Below are 16,094 nucleotides of genomic sequence, written 5' to 3' on the forward strand. Positions count from 1 at the left end.
TGATAAAAAGTGCGGCCGGAACGGGTCTCTTCGCCATGCCGAACGCGTTTGCTTGCGTCGGACTCTTTATCGGGATTGTCGGTACGGCGTTTATGGGTCTACTGATAACCGGGTCTCTTCAGTTACTCGTTAGAATTCACCACATGATGTGTATTCGTCTGAGGAAACCCGTCTTGGTGTATGAAGAGGTGGTAGTCGCCACTTTAACCACGGATGTGCGAAAACCGTGGCTCTCTCCGCGCGCTGCAACGTTCGTAATATCAGTAATCGCGTTATTTCACGCTGGATACCTTTATAGCACGGCAAAATGCGTATTGTATGATATCAATGCGATACTTTACACTAAAACACGGCAAGATATAATTGTAGATATAATTATTAAATTTAATGGAAATACACTACGGTATTTTACTACGAAGAGATGAATACAATACGCTAATTGTAAGTGTATTAAATGTATTAGAGAGACAGGGCAATTTGAGTTTCCATTTGCTTGTAGACTCATCGTCGATATCACGATGTTAGCGTGTTACATCGGGATCGGTTCGGTTTACGTCGTGTTCATTTCCGGCATAATCCAAGAAGGCGTGGACAGTGAAAAAGTCATCGGTCAAGGCTACTACGCGCTCATGATATTTCCACTTCTTTTTGTAATGAATATGTTGAAGAATCTATCGGACATCGCGCCGATTTCTATTGCCGGAAACATTTTGCTCTTGGCCGCCGGGCTTATTGGAGTCGTGTACGCTTTGAAAGACGGAATCAGCGACAAATGGAACACGATCGGGCCGAACATAAGCATGTATCCGAAGTTTATCGGCATGGTTTTCTTCAGTATGTGTTCGCCGGGAGTGGTGAGTCTTTAATCTCTAATAAATCAAGTCAGTTCCTATTTTCTATAATTAATTTGTTTTTATTTTATTTTTATTTTTCTATAATTTATTTATTTTAATTCTATTTTATTAAAATCGTTTCGTACGGTTTTGTTTTCAATAATGACGCATGTCATTCGATAATAACGCTTCGAATTACTATGTTTGCATCTTTCAGATACTAGCGATAGAACATAGTATGAAAAAACCTGGGGATTATGTTAAACCGTGCGGAATACTGAACTGGGGCATGGCATTTTTGGTCTTGATACACATTCTCGTCGGATCTATTGGTTACTTGAAGTGGGGACCCGATGCGCTTGGCAATTTTATCCGTAATCATGAGACGCACGACGGGTAATGTGATTACATCAACTACAATAACCCAAAAACATAAAGATTTAGGGCCCTGTTCTAATTGCTTCATTAAAAGTATCTTTTCTTGAATGTGCGGATTTTTCTATCATTGATGGTCAAAGGGTTTAAGAAATATGACTACAAAGTTCGTTACTTTTGAAATACTTTCTGCACTAATACGTGTCTCATGTTTCATCGGCTATTTAGACCGACGATAGCGGCACTGATAATGCAAGCGCTGGCAATATACTTCACGTATGGGTTGCAATGTTACATGCCCATTAGAATTCTGAAGGACGGCTATGCCATTCCGGCCATCGAAGATGGCACCTGTAAAGGAACACCGTTCCTGTGGGATCTGATCATCCGTTTTGGCATCACCATCGTTACGTGTAAACAACAATTTCTCTTCAAACCTCTTTCGCGCGTTGTTCCGCTCTCCCTCGTTAACTTGAAGGTAAACTCGGCCGAGCTCGATGGTGCGCGGCGAATTGAATCCAACTTCGTGGAATCGATCAATCCATCCGATTACAGTCCGCTTTGGACCCAGATATTACTAAAGTTCAGGAATCCACTTTCGCGGAATTCGATGTAGATGCTCAATTTTGTCCAAGTCTCGTTTGATCGGATCACTCCAGAGTTACTACAACGTTGCTAGCTGCGTTACTTGCTTTAATTTGCTCTAATTACGTTAATCGATACGCGTATATCGTTGTTGCTCGGCGAACGGAAATTTTCCGAGATAAAGCGGGATCACTGTATTTTGCAGGTATTCTGGCAGCGGCGATCCCGAAGCTCGATCTGTTTACCGGTTTGGTCGGCGCTATATGTATATCTACATTGGCCACGTTGATCCCGGTTACCTTGTACATTCTCGTGCATCACGGAGATTACGGCAAGTTTAAATGGAGACTGATTCTAGGCGGCTCTATGTTTTCCATCGCTTTCATCGCAGCCTTGTGTGCTGTAACGACTAATTTCATCTTAATCGTCAAGTATTTTAGATACGGGTATGGAGCATCATTATTAAATAATACTTTAATAAGTTATACTTCTCGATTTATACATCGAAGGAATAGGATGTGTGTTTGATTCGAATTTTATATTGCAACAAGAACTAATGTGATTAATGCGTATATTGCGGTTTTTATTTCTATATCTGTTTTTTTACCGGTCTTTATGTGGTTTTCTTAATTTATTACACTAAAGATGACAGACTAAAAACTAAAATAGCTTTTCCGCTTGTCGAATAATGCTTTCAAACTCATCTAGAATCTTGATCATGAATACGGTTGGAAATATTCGCATTTACGTCAATACAAAGACCGACGAGATGATAAACTTTTTATTCTTTTCAGGGATTGAAGCCGGAGCGCGACGACGGTGTTATCTTAATCTAGTCTCTGTTCGTAGTCCGCAGCCCGATGAAAATACCGTCGGTATGCCTCGTGGCATTTTCCATTTTTGTCTTCGAGTACAGCTCTAAAGCCGTCATCGTTTACGCGCGATTCAGCCTAATCACGGCAGCTGCGGTGGCGGCGACGGCAGTGGTGGCACGGCGGTGGCGACAACGACGACGGCGGCGAGGCGGCTGGAAAAACCGCGAAAAAGGCGTGAAGCTCGTGAGGGACAAAAAGCGAAGAGAGCCAGAAAAAAGGAGAGAGAAAAGAGGGAATACGGCGAGAGAAGCGCGACGTATAATCGCGTCAGATCACCGAGGCGTCAATGGCTGCTGCTGCTGCTGCTGGGCTTATCACGCACACACACGTGGGACACATGATGATAAAGAGAGAGGAAGGGAGAGAGAGGCAGAGACACGTGGAAACTGGCAGACACGTATCGACACGGCGAATGTACAGTCGTGTGGGTGCACGTGAAGGCCAGGGGGACGACGTTGCGCAAACGACGAGAGAGAGAGAGAGAGAAAGAAAGAGAAAGAGGACAAGGGCATTCTCTTTCTCTCTCTAGCCATAGGAAAAGGAACCAAAGCAGAGGCGGTGGCGGCATGGGCAGTGGCGGCGGCGGCGGTGACGGCGCGAAGAGAGAGTCTCAGCGGGACACGGAAGGGTGCTTTCATCACATAGAGGACAACCCCTTTTAGTGGCTACCGCTTCCCCCGCCGCCACTCTCCCCTACGTCCTAACCTACCGTGTCCCCCGTCACTCTTCGGGGAGACCGTCCTCTCTTTCTCTCTCTCAGATTCGCTCTTACAGACTCCCTATGCCTGGCCGCTCATCCGTTTGCCAGTTCAAGGTGGCTGCGTTCATTACCGGAGGATACACCGGGTGTGGTGTGGGACTTCACCGAACCCGTCGTCGGCTTCCCTCGCCGTGCTACCCTCGCCGGCCAGCCCCCGAGAGAAAACGTTCCGTTTAATAATTATATCGATGAGTTGCCAAGAATGCCGCGATGCTCAAAGTATTGCGCGAATCGCGAAAGCGCCGCACGCCGATCGCCGAACACTATAAATTCACCGAAATAATTCCAAGTATCCAAACAAATTATTCCAGAACTTATTATCTTGCGACACGCCTAAAAATATATTGTATGAAGATCGATTATCTTATACCGTGAATTATGTATGTGCTTAATATATTAAAATAGTATCCACAAGATGCGTAGATTTTTTAACTTATGTGGTATGCAAAATAAATTAAAAACACCGCGTGTAAATTAATAAATAATAGAAATAATAGGTATAGTAAATAATAAATATTTTTATTCCATTGGTATTGATAACAAGCTTCAAATATTAAAAACTCGTTTCCAATGACAATCACTTAGCATTCTTCCTAGGAAGGATCGATCGTAAATCCATCAAAGAACATGAAATATTATCCGGTCGTTTAGGAACACCCGGCATACGTATTTGTATGAATTGTTACACCTGTTGAAACATGCAATAGCGATCGCGAAAGTACGTGGAAGTACCGGGGCGAAATTGAACGAACACGTGCGTGTCCCTTTTAGAAATAAGTAACGACCGACCAACCGAGAAATCGTTACTGAGATTTTCCTTTCTAATTGGAACGAAACGAAGTCCCCGCGCGGAATTGCGGAGATTAACCGACCACACGAGCGCACGTGCACTTAAACAACAGCTAATTGCTAAACCGAGAGAGGCAGGATCGCCGTTGAGCGCCTCATTCCAAGTTTCCTCCGTTTTGCTAGCGGAGAAAGTATATTTTTTACAAAAGCAGATAATTATTAACTCCCTCATTATCAGGGAGGATGCTGAAGGCATATATATCTCGATATTAAAAGACTGATATTAAAACTTTATTTTGCTATGAAAAAAAAAACATACAAAAAATGACATAGTTATTAAGAATCTTTCCATTGCAATATATAATCAGATCTTTTTGCAAACTGATAATAGATAAAGATAAATTTAATACTTAGAGATATGATTTTGTACAATAGATAGAAATCTCAAAAAATCTTCCTCTTTAATTATTAATTCTCAAAGAGAATATGATGGCGATTATGGAGGATTTTAAAATTTCTACTTATTGTACAAAATTGTACACGTACGAATATCAAAATCTCCAAATATCAAACTTTGCAATCTTTATCAAAATAGTCTTGAGAAATTTCAATAATGACTGATATGAGATCTTTAGATTTTTTTATTTATATAGTTATTTATTTTTCTTTATATTTATAATGAAACATTATTCATATTATTATTTTAATACGTATTTGTGGTTGCATATAGCAAATACAAGTAAATAATAAAAACTTGATACTTCGTGATTTTATATACAAAAAAATTTCTCAGTATTTCTCAGATTTTTAGATTTTTTCTTCCAAAGATTATTTATTTTCTTATATATTTATTTGACTTTTCGTTATACCTATAATGGTAAAAATCAGATTTAGAACGTATTCGTAGTTGTAGTAAATACATATAAATAGCAAAAATTTTACTTTTGTACAGAGAAATTTTTGATGTGAAATTCTTAAATTCTTTTTAATTTTATAAGGATAATTTTTTTATAAAGATTATTTATTTCCTTCTACAAATAAGAAATTACTTACATTTAAAGTAATAGCTATTTATATTATTTTTAATTAACAACTTATTTTTCACTTATTGTGTTTGACTGTAACATTGTTTTTTGACTATTTATTCCATCACTTCAAATGTAAACTCCATGTTATTATCTCTTCTTTTTTCAATAGATTGTAATTTATATGTTTCTATCTTTATAATATGAATTGTCGTGTACATTATTTCTGTCGTTCTAAAGAATACTAAGTATGGCTCGAAACGTAAACTAATTATTTTAATTTAATAAACATTAGCTCTAGATTCATTTTCTAACATCTTTTTATTGCTCGAAAATTGGCCGTCCTTACACTAATTAGTTATTTCCTTTTATATTTATAATGAAATATTATTCCTAGGACGTTTTTGCGATTGCGTATAGTAAATTCCTGCAAATAGCCAAGTGTACCCGCGTGTCTTTGAAGACACGCGCGCGTCTTCACGTTCCGCGGATATTCCGCGGCGTCGCGTCGTCGACGTTGGCAAGTTCGCGATACTTCGCAGGAACTAACACGACGAATAGAAGGAAGCCGCGTAGGAAGCGAAACGGTCTAAGAAGACGGATGGTAAGACAGGATAAGCAGATATTAACCGAGTTTACGGTGACGGGGGGGGGGGAGCAAGGGGACCTGAGATGAAGGAGGAAGGAGGAAAAGGGACACTGCGTAGCAACCAGAAGGGGTTTGCTCGCGGCTTTCCTCTTTCGCCGGTTTCCTCCACACTCTCGTGTTGCGAGGCTAAGATGGAGAAGAGGAACGAGCGCCTTAGTCGCCGTCGGAAACGGAGAACCGGGCTTCCCTTATCTCGAGTCTGCAAGACTGCCTCCAGTAATACCGTGCGCCGCTGGAAACCCTTACGAGAAACGAGAACCCCGTGAAATATCGCTAAACGGCTTGGTACCCCTTTCCCACCCACCTCTTCTACTTCGATCTTTCACGAACGACGATCATCCACTCCCGTCTTTTCGAACACTTCACGCGCCCGACGACCATCCCTCCGCACGTGCACCAGCCGTAACTCCCTCCCCCTCTACGAGACGATATCCACTCTCACCGGCGAGATAACGCATATTGCGCCAATGACAATGGACACGATCTGTCCACACACACACACACACAGCTGCCGATACTTTCCTCGTGTAATGACAGGCGAATATCATGCATTGGTGTTCGCAACCGATTCCGCAAATATCGGAGCACAAACGTAGAAACTGTAGAAAGTTTTATTTTTTATTCCTTTATATTTCAAGACCTATAATTTGCTGAAATTTAATAATTAATTTTCCTGCTACATAATAATTAATTCCACGCTATACAATTCACAACCAGTGTTAACTATCCATGACTTTGCAACGATACGTTGGAAACATTTTTCTTTATTTTTCAGCTTTCTAAAATTCTGAACTCGTCTTTTAGCGCTATTATTATACCTTCACGAATCTCAGAATCGTCGGAATTTAGATTTAGGCGCCGACACGGGCATCTTTGCGCGGGACACGAAAACGGGTAACAAGAAAACGCCGAGGAAACGAACGAGCGCGCTTCATTATACGCGACGCCGACACGCTTCGTTTGTCACCGGAAGTTGTGCTTCGGGAGGGGTGACGTCGACACGGGGTCCGAAGAGAGGGAGGGTGAGACGCGAGGAAGAGGCAGAACAGAAGGGAGAGTGAGGTGTAAATGGGAAGCCGGAGGAGGCGGAGGGGACGGCTTGAATTAATACAATCACGCGGGGGTGGCTCACCACTCGCAGTCCGTGGCAAAGAGGGTGAGAAGCAACGAGAGATAACCACCCCTTTGCTTGTCATCGAAATTATACGCTGCCAACACTCGACCTCGTTTACCATGCCGACTTTCTCCTCTCCTCCTTCGTCTTACTCTTCGTCTTTCCCTCGATAGATATATTCCAAATTTTCGGCAACCAAGGAATACTTATATGTCAAAATGTTGAATCTAGTTTCGTAATTAGAAGCCAAGTACGTCAGTAACAAACTGTAGTCACAGCAACATGACTAGTAAAGTTTTCATTGTAATAATAAATTATTACCTTTAATCTTTTGAGATTCCGATTTTGTGGGTTGTAACTATCTAAAGAACAAAATTAATTCTTATTTAATTAATTCATATTTTGGTAAATTGAATATTTTGTCTAGAAAACTTATGTAACGAGTTTGAAAAAATTTAGTTTTTCTTTATTCACCTAAGTTTATATAAAAATTAATATAGAAAACGCTTCAGGTTTTTAAAAACCGTTAGTAATCAAAAAAATCAATAGGGTTTTTTCGTCCAAGAAAAAACGTGTGTTAGTTTTTTTTTTAATTTATGTTTCGTTCTTCAAGTTTCTCTGTAACATATATTTGCTTAAGGTCTCCAGGACTGTATCTCATTCCTATCTAGAGAAAATCATGCGGCTTATACCATATATCATCGAGGCATCGAAAATGATCGCGCTCACCTCGCGGAAACCGAGTGAGTGTGAAAGAAACATTTCATTCCCCGTGGGAGAGCGCGCGGAATCGGGTTACGGGGGTTTTTAATAAAATCAGGCGCCCGCCGAGGCGTGTCAAATGGAAATATGCACGTTCGGCCGAGAGATTTTGCGGGCGGGGTGAGGCTTGCTCCGTTTGTAAAACGGGGGTGCGACTCGATAACGATGGAATTCATCCATCCATCCATCCCGCCGCGCGGAGGTGGGCGCGCTACGGAGCGGAGAGAGCGCGACGGGAAGAAATTTTTTTTTCTTCCTTCATTTCCTTCCGCTTCCCTGGACCTGTATCGTAATCAAGAAGACACGGAGCGAATTAGCAATTCGGTTTCGCGCGAGATTTGCCGGGCGTGAACTGTCCGGGGAGAATTTTCCGCGAGAGCACCAGTGCACCTATCCTGTACAGACATCCAGTAAATATTCCCAATTATTTTATTAATCTATTATAGATATCCAAAGATTTGTTACGGCCTTCATATTTTCACGGCTTTAATATTTTTAGTAACAATACATAAGTTATATATATGATATAGACACAATATAATTAATAGTGATATCGTGATCATTGCGTTAAGTAAGTAAAAAAGGAATTGAATCTCAGATTTTCCCAAAAATATCATGTTTCTGCTATATTCAGAAGTATATGAAGTTATAATACTTCTGTTAATAAATTCTACTAAAGAAAATAGAAAGAGAGAGAGCGTTTTTTCTCAAAATTTTCATGCAAATTAGCTTATTTTCTACACTTACAAAACAAGCATTTATATTTTGCTTTCCAATTTACGAAACGCTTACACCAGAGATACGATCTGTTCCAGAAGAATTCTGGTTCTGGCTTTATTTTGTAGAAATGTGACCATTTGAGAAAGATTAATTATATTGTCTTGCTTCGTTTAACTCTATCGAGAGCTTTACGACGATACAAGATTGGTGTTATCACCGTAACGGGTGTCGCTGTTGGATAAGGGTTAAAAAGCTTTCTCACTTCGAAAGTATCACTTTTCCGATTCCGCGACGGAGGGCGGATAGGGTTTGTCGTGCGTCGAACTGTGTCACGGTGAAACCGTGCGGAGTACATGGCGCGAAGTCGATAAACGTGACAAATGCGAGATACAACCGGGACGACCGGCATCGGCAGTGCCGAAGGAGCCGTCGAAGTTGCGCCGCGAACACTTATGGAACGCCGTTCGTTTTATGGGGCTTCTTATCGGCCTGCTGCCAGACCATAAACGCATTTTCGATGTCGACACAAGGCGACGCGTTTACGTGTAAGCCATGTTCTCTTTTTTCCCCTCTTTTTCCTCCGCGGAGTACCTTGACGGAGTGAATACGCGGATCGCGTTGCGCACATACGCTCGTCGAACGCATCGTGAAAAATGCGTTCTGCCGACGAAAAGTTACGTAAACCATAATGAAAGATTAAATTGATATATTTGACAAATTCTTAAAGTTAAGAGGTAAAAAGTATTTTAGTACTATTACGATATTTAGTACCAAGTGACATAAATATTATATCTGTCATCGTATAACGGGACTTCTTTCTTCTTTTTCTGATCATGTAGTGAATATTTATTTACTACTTGCTACATTGTTCTAAAAATTCAAAACTAATGTAAAACTAGACGTATACACATATGCCAGTGTCCGTAAAGAAATTAATGGCTGATAATGTCGTTGAATCATTGAATAATTGTAACAATGCAGCGATTTTGTAGCAAACAAAATTAATGAGTCCTGTTTTAATATTTGCTACTGTATAAAGACAACATTTTTATATTAAAACAAAGTTGCAAATTATATTTATGTAATCGAATTACATTTTTTCTATTTTTGAAGTAAAGAATCTTTGTGAAAGCAAATGAAAATTACGGTACAATGCGTTTAATACATTATAACGTATTTATTATTTTCCAGGATTATGTTCCTTTGACTAATGCTTGTTTGTATTAATATGTGTTAACATTAATTAAATATAGAAAACAATATTAACAAATATATCTAAAAAAGCAAGATATTGCAAAATAGCGAAAAATCATTAATCAGAATATATCTTTGGACATCTATTTATTTAGATAGATATTTAAGAATATCCACTGTATATTTTTACTGCGTATGGATTTTCATGCTCTGAATAATCGCGCATGGACGGATACGTAGGGGGGAAACACGTGGAACAGGAAGATCGAACAATCGCGAGAAACGGGTTCTGAAGATTAGATATCCGGTGCCGAAAGCTCTTTGCTCTTGGACTTTTTCTCTTTCGTCTATATAGAACTCGATCTCCGAGTTTCACGGAGCTCATCAGTCGCCACTGCCGACGTCGCGCCCCTCCGCCTCAGATCTCTCCCCTTAGACATCGCGGGTCTCTTATCAGCGACCTGCAGGTTATCACTGACGGTCGAAGGTTATGAATTAAAAGACGAAAAAAAAACGTCGGGAGGAGGGATAACAACCGCCATCGTCCCGTCGTCATCTCGGCTTCGAGAGTAGAGCGCGATCGCGACAAAGACAGAGAGGGGGAGAGAGAGAGAGAGAGAGAGAGAGAAAGAGAGAGAGGGACAAAGATAGAGAGGGAGAAAGCCGTCTGTCGTCTTGTATATCTACCCTCGTACGGTGGAAATTTCGCTACGGGGGTGATTTTCTGCGGGGGATGGCCAGCCTCGTCCCTGCTTTAAACCTGATTGGATGCAGAGTTATCTCGCGCTGCGTTACTTCCGGATGATTGGTCGCTGCGGTCGTCATGACTACCTCACCACCACCGCCGCCGCTGCCGCCGCCGCCACCGCCGCCGCCACCGCCGCCTCCACCTCCACCGCCACCCACGCGAGCCACCTCCGCGCGTAACTTCCTTCCCCGTACCCTTCCCCATTTTCCGCACCCTCGCATCTTTCGTCTCGCTCCCTTTCGGCCTCCTCTCTCGCGGTTGCTCCAGGTTCGCTTATACATTCGAATAACAGGTTGCACCTACGTGTGCGTGCGTGTACGTATGATTGTGTGGGTACGCGCATATAACGCACGTCTCCTCTCTGCGTATCTCCGCATTCTCGCCGAATCACGTGCGAAGACCGTCTTTGATAGCTTCATCGGCTACTCTGAAATACACGAGCGAACGCGTGTTTTCGAGGTTTTGAAATCGGTAGTTTGATCTTCGAAAATTTATATTTTCCATGAGATACATATGGCTGATCGCGGTAGTTCTTGTCATTCTAAATATAGCAAACTATCTCTTTTGACGTAAAATTGAGAAATTTGTGAAAACTATGTTATATCAAACAAACTATATGCTACGTTTAACTGTTTCGATAACTTTACGTCGTCGGTGTGTTATATTTTAGTAATCCCCAGGCATAAGACGTTAGATATATAAAATAACAATATAAGTCATTCTCATAAAAGATATATAATATACATATATTTTTTAAGAACATAGTACTTAATTATTTTGGCACGAATTCATATATCTTGATTTTTTCATTTTTTTTTCACGGGCATATAAAAGAAAAAACTGCAACAAAATCAAATTGCTTGACCTTTTAATATTTCCGTAAATTCTGTGTTTTAGATGACTCAAACTGTCTTATGTTATTTCTTTCTACCAAACAGCTCATATAAATGCGGGGGAAATTTATCTGACTCTGACGACTGATAAAAAATCATAAAGAGAACGACAAGTTTTCTCATATTTTTTAAAAAAGAGGGAGAAAGAGAGAAAGAGAGAAAAAGAGAGAGAGAGAGAAAGAGAGAGAGAGAGAGAGAGAGAGAAAGGGAAAGGGAGAAAGAGAAACGGGCGCTCATCCGAACTCCTAAAAAATACACGCGTTGTCGATGCGAAACGTGCGCGCGCGAAAAGTAACGCAGCGCGGAAATCGCACTCGGGCCATTGAACATCAGCGTGGCTTGTAATTCGGCGCGCGGATTAATGGCGCGTACGCCTGCCGGATCGACGTTCTCGTTCCTCGCAGCGTCGTTCAACATGCTAATAACAGCGCGGTATTCACGGCACCCGTTTGCGAATTGCTATGGGTAAGCGCTAACGCTAACGACTGCCGCGTCGAAAACAAAATTGACGACGGGTATGACTCCGGTGGTCTCGAACGTCCGCACGGCGAAATTCGACGTGCGGAATAACGAGACACTCTTACTCGGACGATAAATCTCGTCCGCACGGGACGAACGTGACTGTCACAGTCATAAACACGTCGTCCGTTACACTCTCTTTATCGTTTATTTACTTGAACGGAAGAAATCTTGTGCTGCGTAATTAATTTTATCTTTATTTCATATTAAGAATGAAATTAAGGAAAGAGATAGCGTTGATTTGGCTTTTCATTCACTTGTATGAGCATGCATATAAATAAAATATACGTTACGTAATTATTGAGAATATGTTTTAAAGCATATAATGTTATTTAATAGCATTAAACCTTATATAGCTTATATAGCTTATATTATTTATAATAACATATAACGTCTTGTGTTTTGTGCGAAATTTTTTGGTAGAAGGCGTAGGAAAAGACGTTTAGGTGGGGATATAAAAATAATCCATCCCGTATATAAAGAATCGAATCATTTAACATATAACGTTATTTTGTTATTTAATTATTGAGACCAACGTCAAATAAAGATATACATAGTGAGTCAAATTTTTAAATGTCTCTTTCAAAATCCTGCGAGAGAGAAGGATTTTAAGGAAATATAATTTTCACAAATCCATTGCCCAAAATTAAAATGAATAGGTAACTCACCGATCGATGCGCAGCAGCGGAGTTGTAACACTGCGTTGATCTGTAACATACACAAATACATTCACGTTAAAGCAGTGTAATTAATTAATATTTTAAAAAATAATAATTGCACGCGTTAAATTGTTAAATCGTACTTTAATAAATATTTTATTTTAAATACTAAAACGAAAAACAATCGCGATCGCTGTTAATTGCTGTATATTTCCATTAATTTGTTCGCATAATTAATCTATAGAAAATTTATCACGGTATTACGACCACGCGAATAAGTGAGACGAGACGTTCCGCGTTTGATCGATATAAATCTTTTTTCGCTTGCTCACAACGTTGGCGTTACACTATTATAATAATGTTAAACTTTAAATAATATATTGCAGGCGAATCAACTCGTGCCTGAGAATTTTAGACTAAATCCATTGCGCCAGAGCAAATAATAAACGAGTAACATAACAGTTACTCACCTCACGGTTGCTCCGCCGTTGCCCGATGCCTCCCAGGTCCCCTCCTCCTCCCCCGATGTCGCATCTCTGTCGGCGCACTCACTCGTTCGTTCACTTGACTCGTTTATGCGTGAAAATATCGTCACTTATGATCGCGCGATACTTTCGACACTTTGCACGGCACACGGCACTCCCGGTATTAATCTCGCGACGCGACGCGTACTTAATTACACGGTGACGGAAAAGCATACGATCCGCTCGACGTCCGTCGATGTCCCGCAGCCCCGCAGCTAGATGCTAACATGGCGGAGAGAATTCCGTAAATCGCGCGGCCAACTTCACTCGCCACTCTCGCCCGGAGCAACCGTCGCGAGACGCTACACTTGGTTAACTGCAATTAAATCATCGATTTATCAACATACGCATTCGTGTCTATCTCCCACGATCGCCAAATATCAAAACATGATTAAATACAAAGTTAAATACGTACGACGTTAATAGAGATTGCGATCTGTGAGCGTTAATTAAACACGTCGCGACATTACTCCGATTCGTCCGCTCGTAATGCTCGTATTCTTTATCCGTGTTCCGAAAACGACAATGCCGATCGATAGATTAGGGCCGGTCTACATTCAGTCGTATGTTGGAACATTGAAGAGAGAAAGATGAGAGTGGTCATGCCCGCGCGTTTTTCGGAACGCAACCGATGATGAAAGAATTCCTTTTCCGAAAACACAATTCCTCATTGGACCGTCTCGCGTCGGCTGCGTTCCGACGAGTCAGTATTATCGAACGCGATATACCTAGCTCGTGTTCGTATAAATTCCGCGAAGCACATGTATTAGCTAATCATTCGATGTATCACAGTTTTCTGTCATGTGTAATCTGAAACGTCGGCTCAGCGATTCGTACGTTACTCCAATGGTTAGGTTACTCCGCGACGCGATCCGAGAGCAAAGACGGGGTCGCGGGCGTCGTGGCAACACGAGTAAATACTGTAAATAGGGATAGAGCGGGAGTAAAGTAACTAGACACACCGAGACGCGCACCGTGCTAGTCACTCTACCCCCCCTCCATCATGTTTACAGCAAAGTCGCGGCGCGGCGCCCGCGTCACGCGACCTCGTCTTGGAATTTATTGACTCTCGGATCGTAGATCGTTGCGCGGAGTAACGTAACGTACGTATCGTCGGACTCCGTTTTCAGATTACGGAAAACTGTTACATGTGTGCGTGATATATGTGGCATCGAATGTGTATTTAATACATGTACTTCGCGAAATTTATACCGATATCGATAATACTGACTTTAGATAACATTCTTTCGTATTTCGCTTTTCTCAACCGTCAACTTGACTCTCCTCTCGCCTCTCGCGTCTCGCGTCGTGGCATCGGAGTGAATTTATCGTCGTTTCCGGAACACGGATGAAAGATACGAGCGAATCCTAAATCGAGTTCGAGTAACGCCGCGACGTGTTTAATTATCGATCACAGATCTCAGTCTCTATCAACATCTTATTACGTTTAACCTCGTATTTTATCGTGTGATTGGTTTTGATATTTGGCGATCGTGGGGAATAGACAGTGTTCATAAATCGATAATTTAATTGCAGTAGTGTCCTCGCGACGCCGACCGCGACGGTTGCTCCTAGGTGGCGAGTGAAGTTGGCCGCGCGATTCACGAAATTCTCTCCGCCATGTTAACGTCTACCTGCGGGGGCTGCGGGACATCGACGGACGTCGCGGTCGAGCGGATCGTATGCTTTTCCGCCGCACGTCTTCCGTCACCGTGTTATTAAGTACGCGTCGCGTCGCGAGATTAATACCGGGAGTGCCGTGCAAAGTGTCGAAAGTGTCGCGCGATCATAAGTGACGATATTTTCACATGTACATACGAGTCAAGTGAACGAGTGAGTGAGTGCGTCGTCAGAGATGCGACATCCGGAGAGGAGGAGGGGGCCTGGGAGGCATCGGGCAACGGCGGACCGACCGTGAGGTAATTGTCATTATTTGTTTATTATTTTGCTTATCTGTGCCGACGTCCGCTACTTTCCAAGTTTAACTTATCGGTGCACGTTCGTCGGAGTTGAATCTCCGGCATATGCGAGAAGAAGTATTATACGTCGCGAGCATTGCGTGTCTCTCTCTTATTCGTATACGGTCGTGATATTACTTGCACGATTTTTCGCGAATTAATTGTGCGAACCGAGTTAATGCGGAAATATGCAGCCACTTGCGGCGATCGCGATCGTTTCTTGCATTTGCATTTTAAAGTCAGATATCTGTTAAAGTAATGTTTTAACAATTTAACGGGCGTGATATAATTATTTATTTCAAGTTTGATTATCTCTTGAACCCTGCTTTAATGTAAAAATATTTCTATGTTACAGATCGACGCAGATGATGAGTTACAACTCAGAACTCCGCTGTTGCGCATCGACTGGTGAGTTATTTTTTGTAATTTTTTTATTCCCCCTCTATAACTTACACACGTAAAGATGGTCTGTCTATCATTTGATTTATAGAAAACAAATCAAAGAAATTCTGTAACAAGTACGTATTGCACAGTGGAGAGCATTTATTTTTATTTCCTCCTTTTTCATATTTAAAAGCAGAAGTCCCTAGGACCATGGACTCTATATCTGTTAGTTTGTAACATCCATAATTAAGGGTTGACACGATGACGGGTGCGTTTGCACCCGACGCGACGGGCATTCGCTCGGATGGCAGAAACTGTGGCAAAAACAAATTCCGTGGGAGGGACAGACAAACGTGTCGGGGTCGGTGCGACGAGGTCGATAATCGTCGCGAATCGAGCGTGGATAATGACAAGAGAGAGGACCCCGGGAACGATAAATCTCGACGGAACGACGTGACCCACGGACAATGGGTCGCGATGGGGCGTGACTACGTCGCGCGGGGCCCGTTTCTCGTTTCCGTCGTGCCTCGGCGATGCGCGATGGAGATGTCAAGCATTGTGCGATTCGTCGCGGACCGCTGTCTACTTCTGTCCCGCGTTGTATTCGCGAGCCGAACTGGCCCTAGCCGGCCTAGCCCTAACTGCCGGACGTGTTTGTCGCGATTATGCGTGCATGCCGGGCTGATGTGTTACCGGCGCGTGTTACGCGCGGTCGCAATGACTATTTC

General features: G+C 42.0%; 2 protein-coding genes across 2 annotated transcripts in view; both read left to right on the forward strand.

The window, feature by feature from the left end:
• Positions 1-1,453: 1,453 nt before the first annotated feature.
• LOC139810500 (proton-coupled amino acid transporter-like protein pathetic) lies at positions 1,454-3,796 on the forward strand. The gene is made up of 3 exons (XM_071774102.1): positions 1,454-1,621; positions 1,999-2,239; positions 2,588-3,796. The coding sequence occupies exons 1-3, from the start codon at positions 1,459-1,461 to the stop codon at positions 2,592-2,594; spliced, it is 411 nt and encodes a 136-aa protein (XP_071630203.1). The 5' UTR covers positions 1,454-1,458; the 3' UTR covers positions 2,595-3,796.
• An 11,121-nt stretch (positions 3,797-14,917) lies between these two features.
• Positions 14,918-16,094, forward strand: part of LOC139810507 (paired box protein Pax-6) — a 99,133-nt gene continuing 97,956 nt past the window's right edge. The window contains exons 1-2 of the mRNA XM_071774109.1: positions 14,918-14,943; positions 15,338-15,390. The gene's annotated coding sequence lies outside the window, so the exon portion shown is untranslated. The remainder of the gene's footprint in view (positions 14,944-15,337; positions 15,391-16,094) is intronic.

The sequence above is a fragment of the Temnothorax longispinosus genome, chromosome 3 (assembly GCF_030848805.1).
Source record: "Temnothorax longispinosus isolate EJ_2023e chromosome 3, Tlon_JGU_v1, whole genome shotgun sequence".
Taxonomy (NCBI): domain Eukaryota; kingdom Metazoa; phylum Arthropoda; class Insecta; order Hymenoptera; family Formicidae; genus Temnothorax; species Temnothorax longispinosus.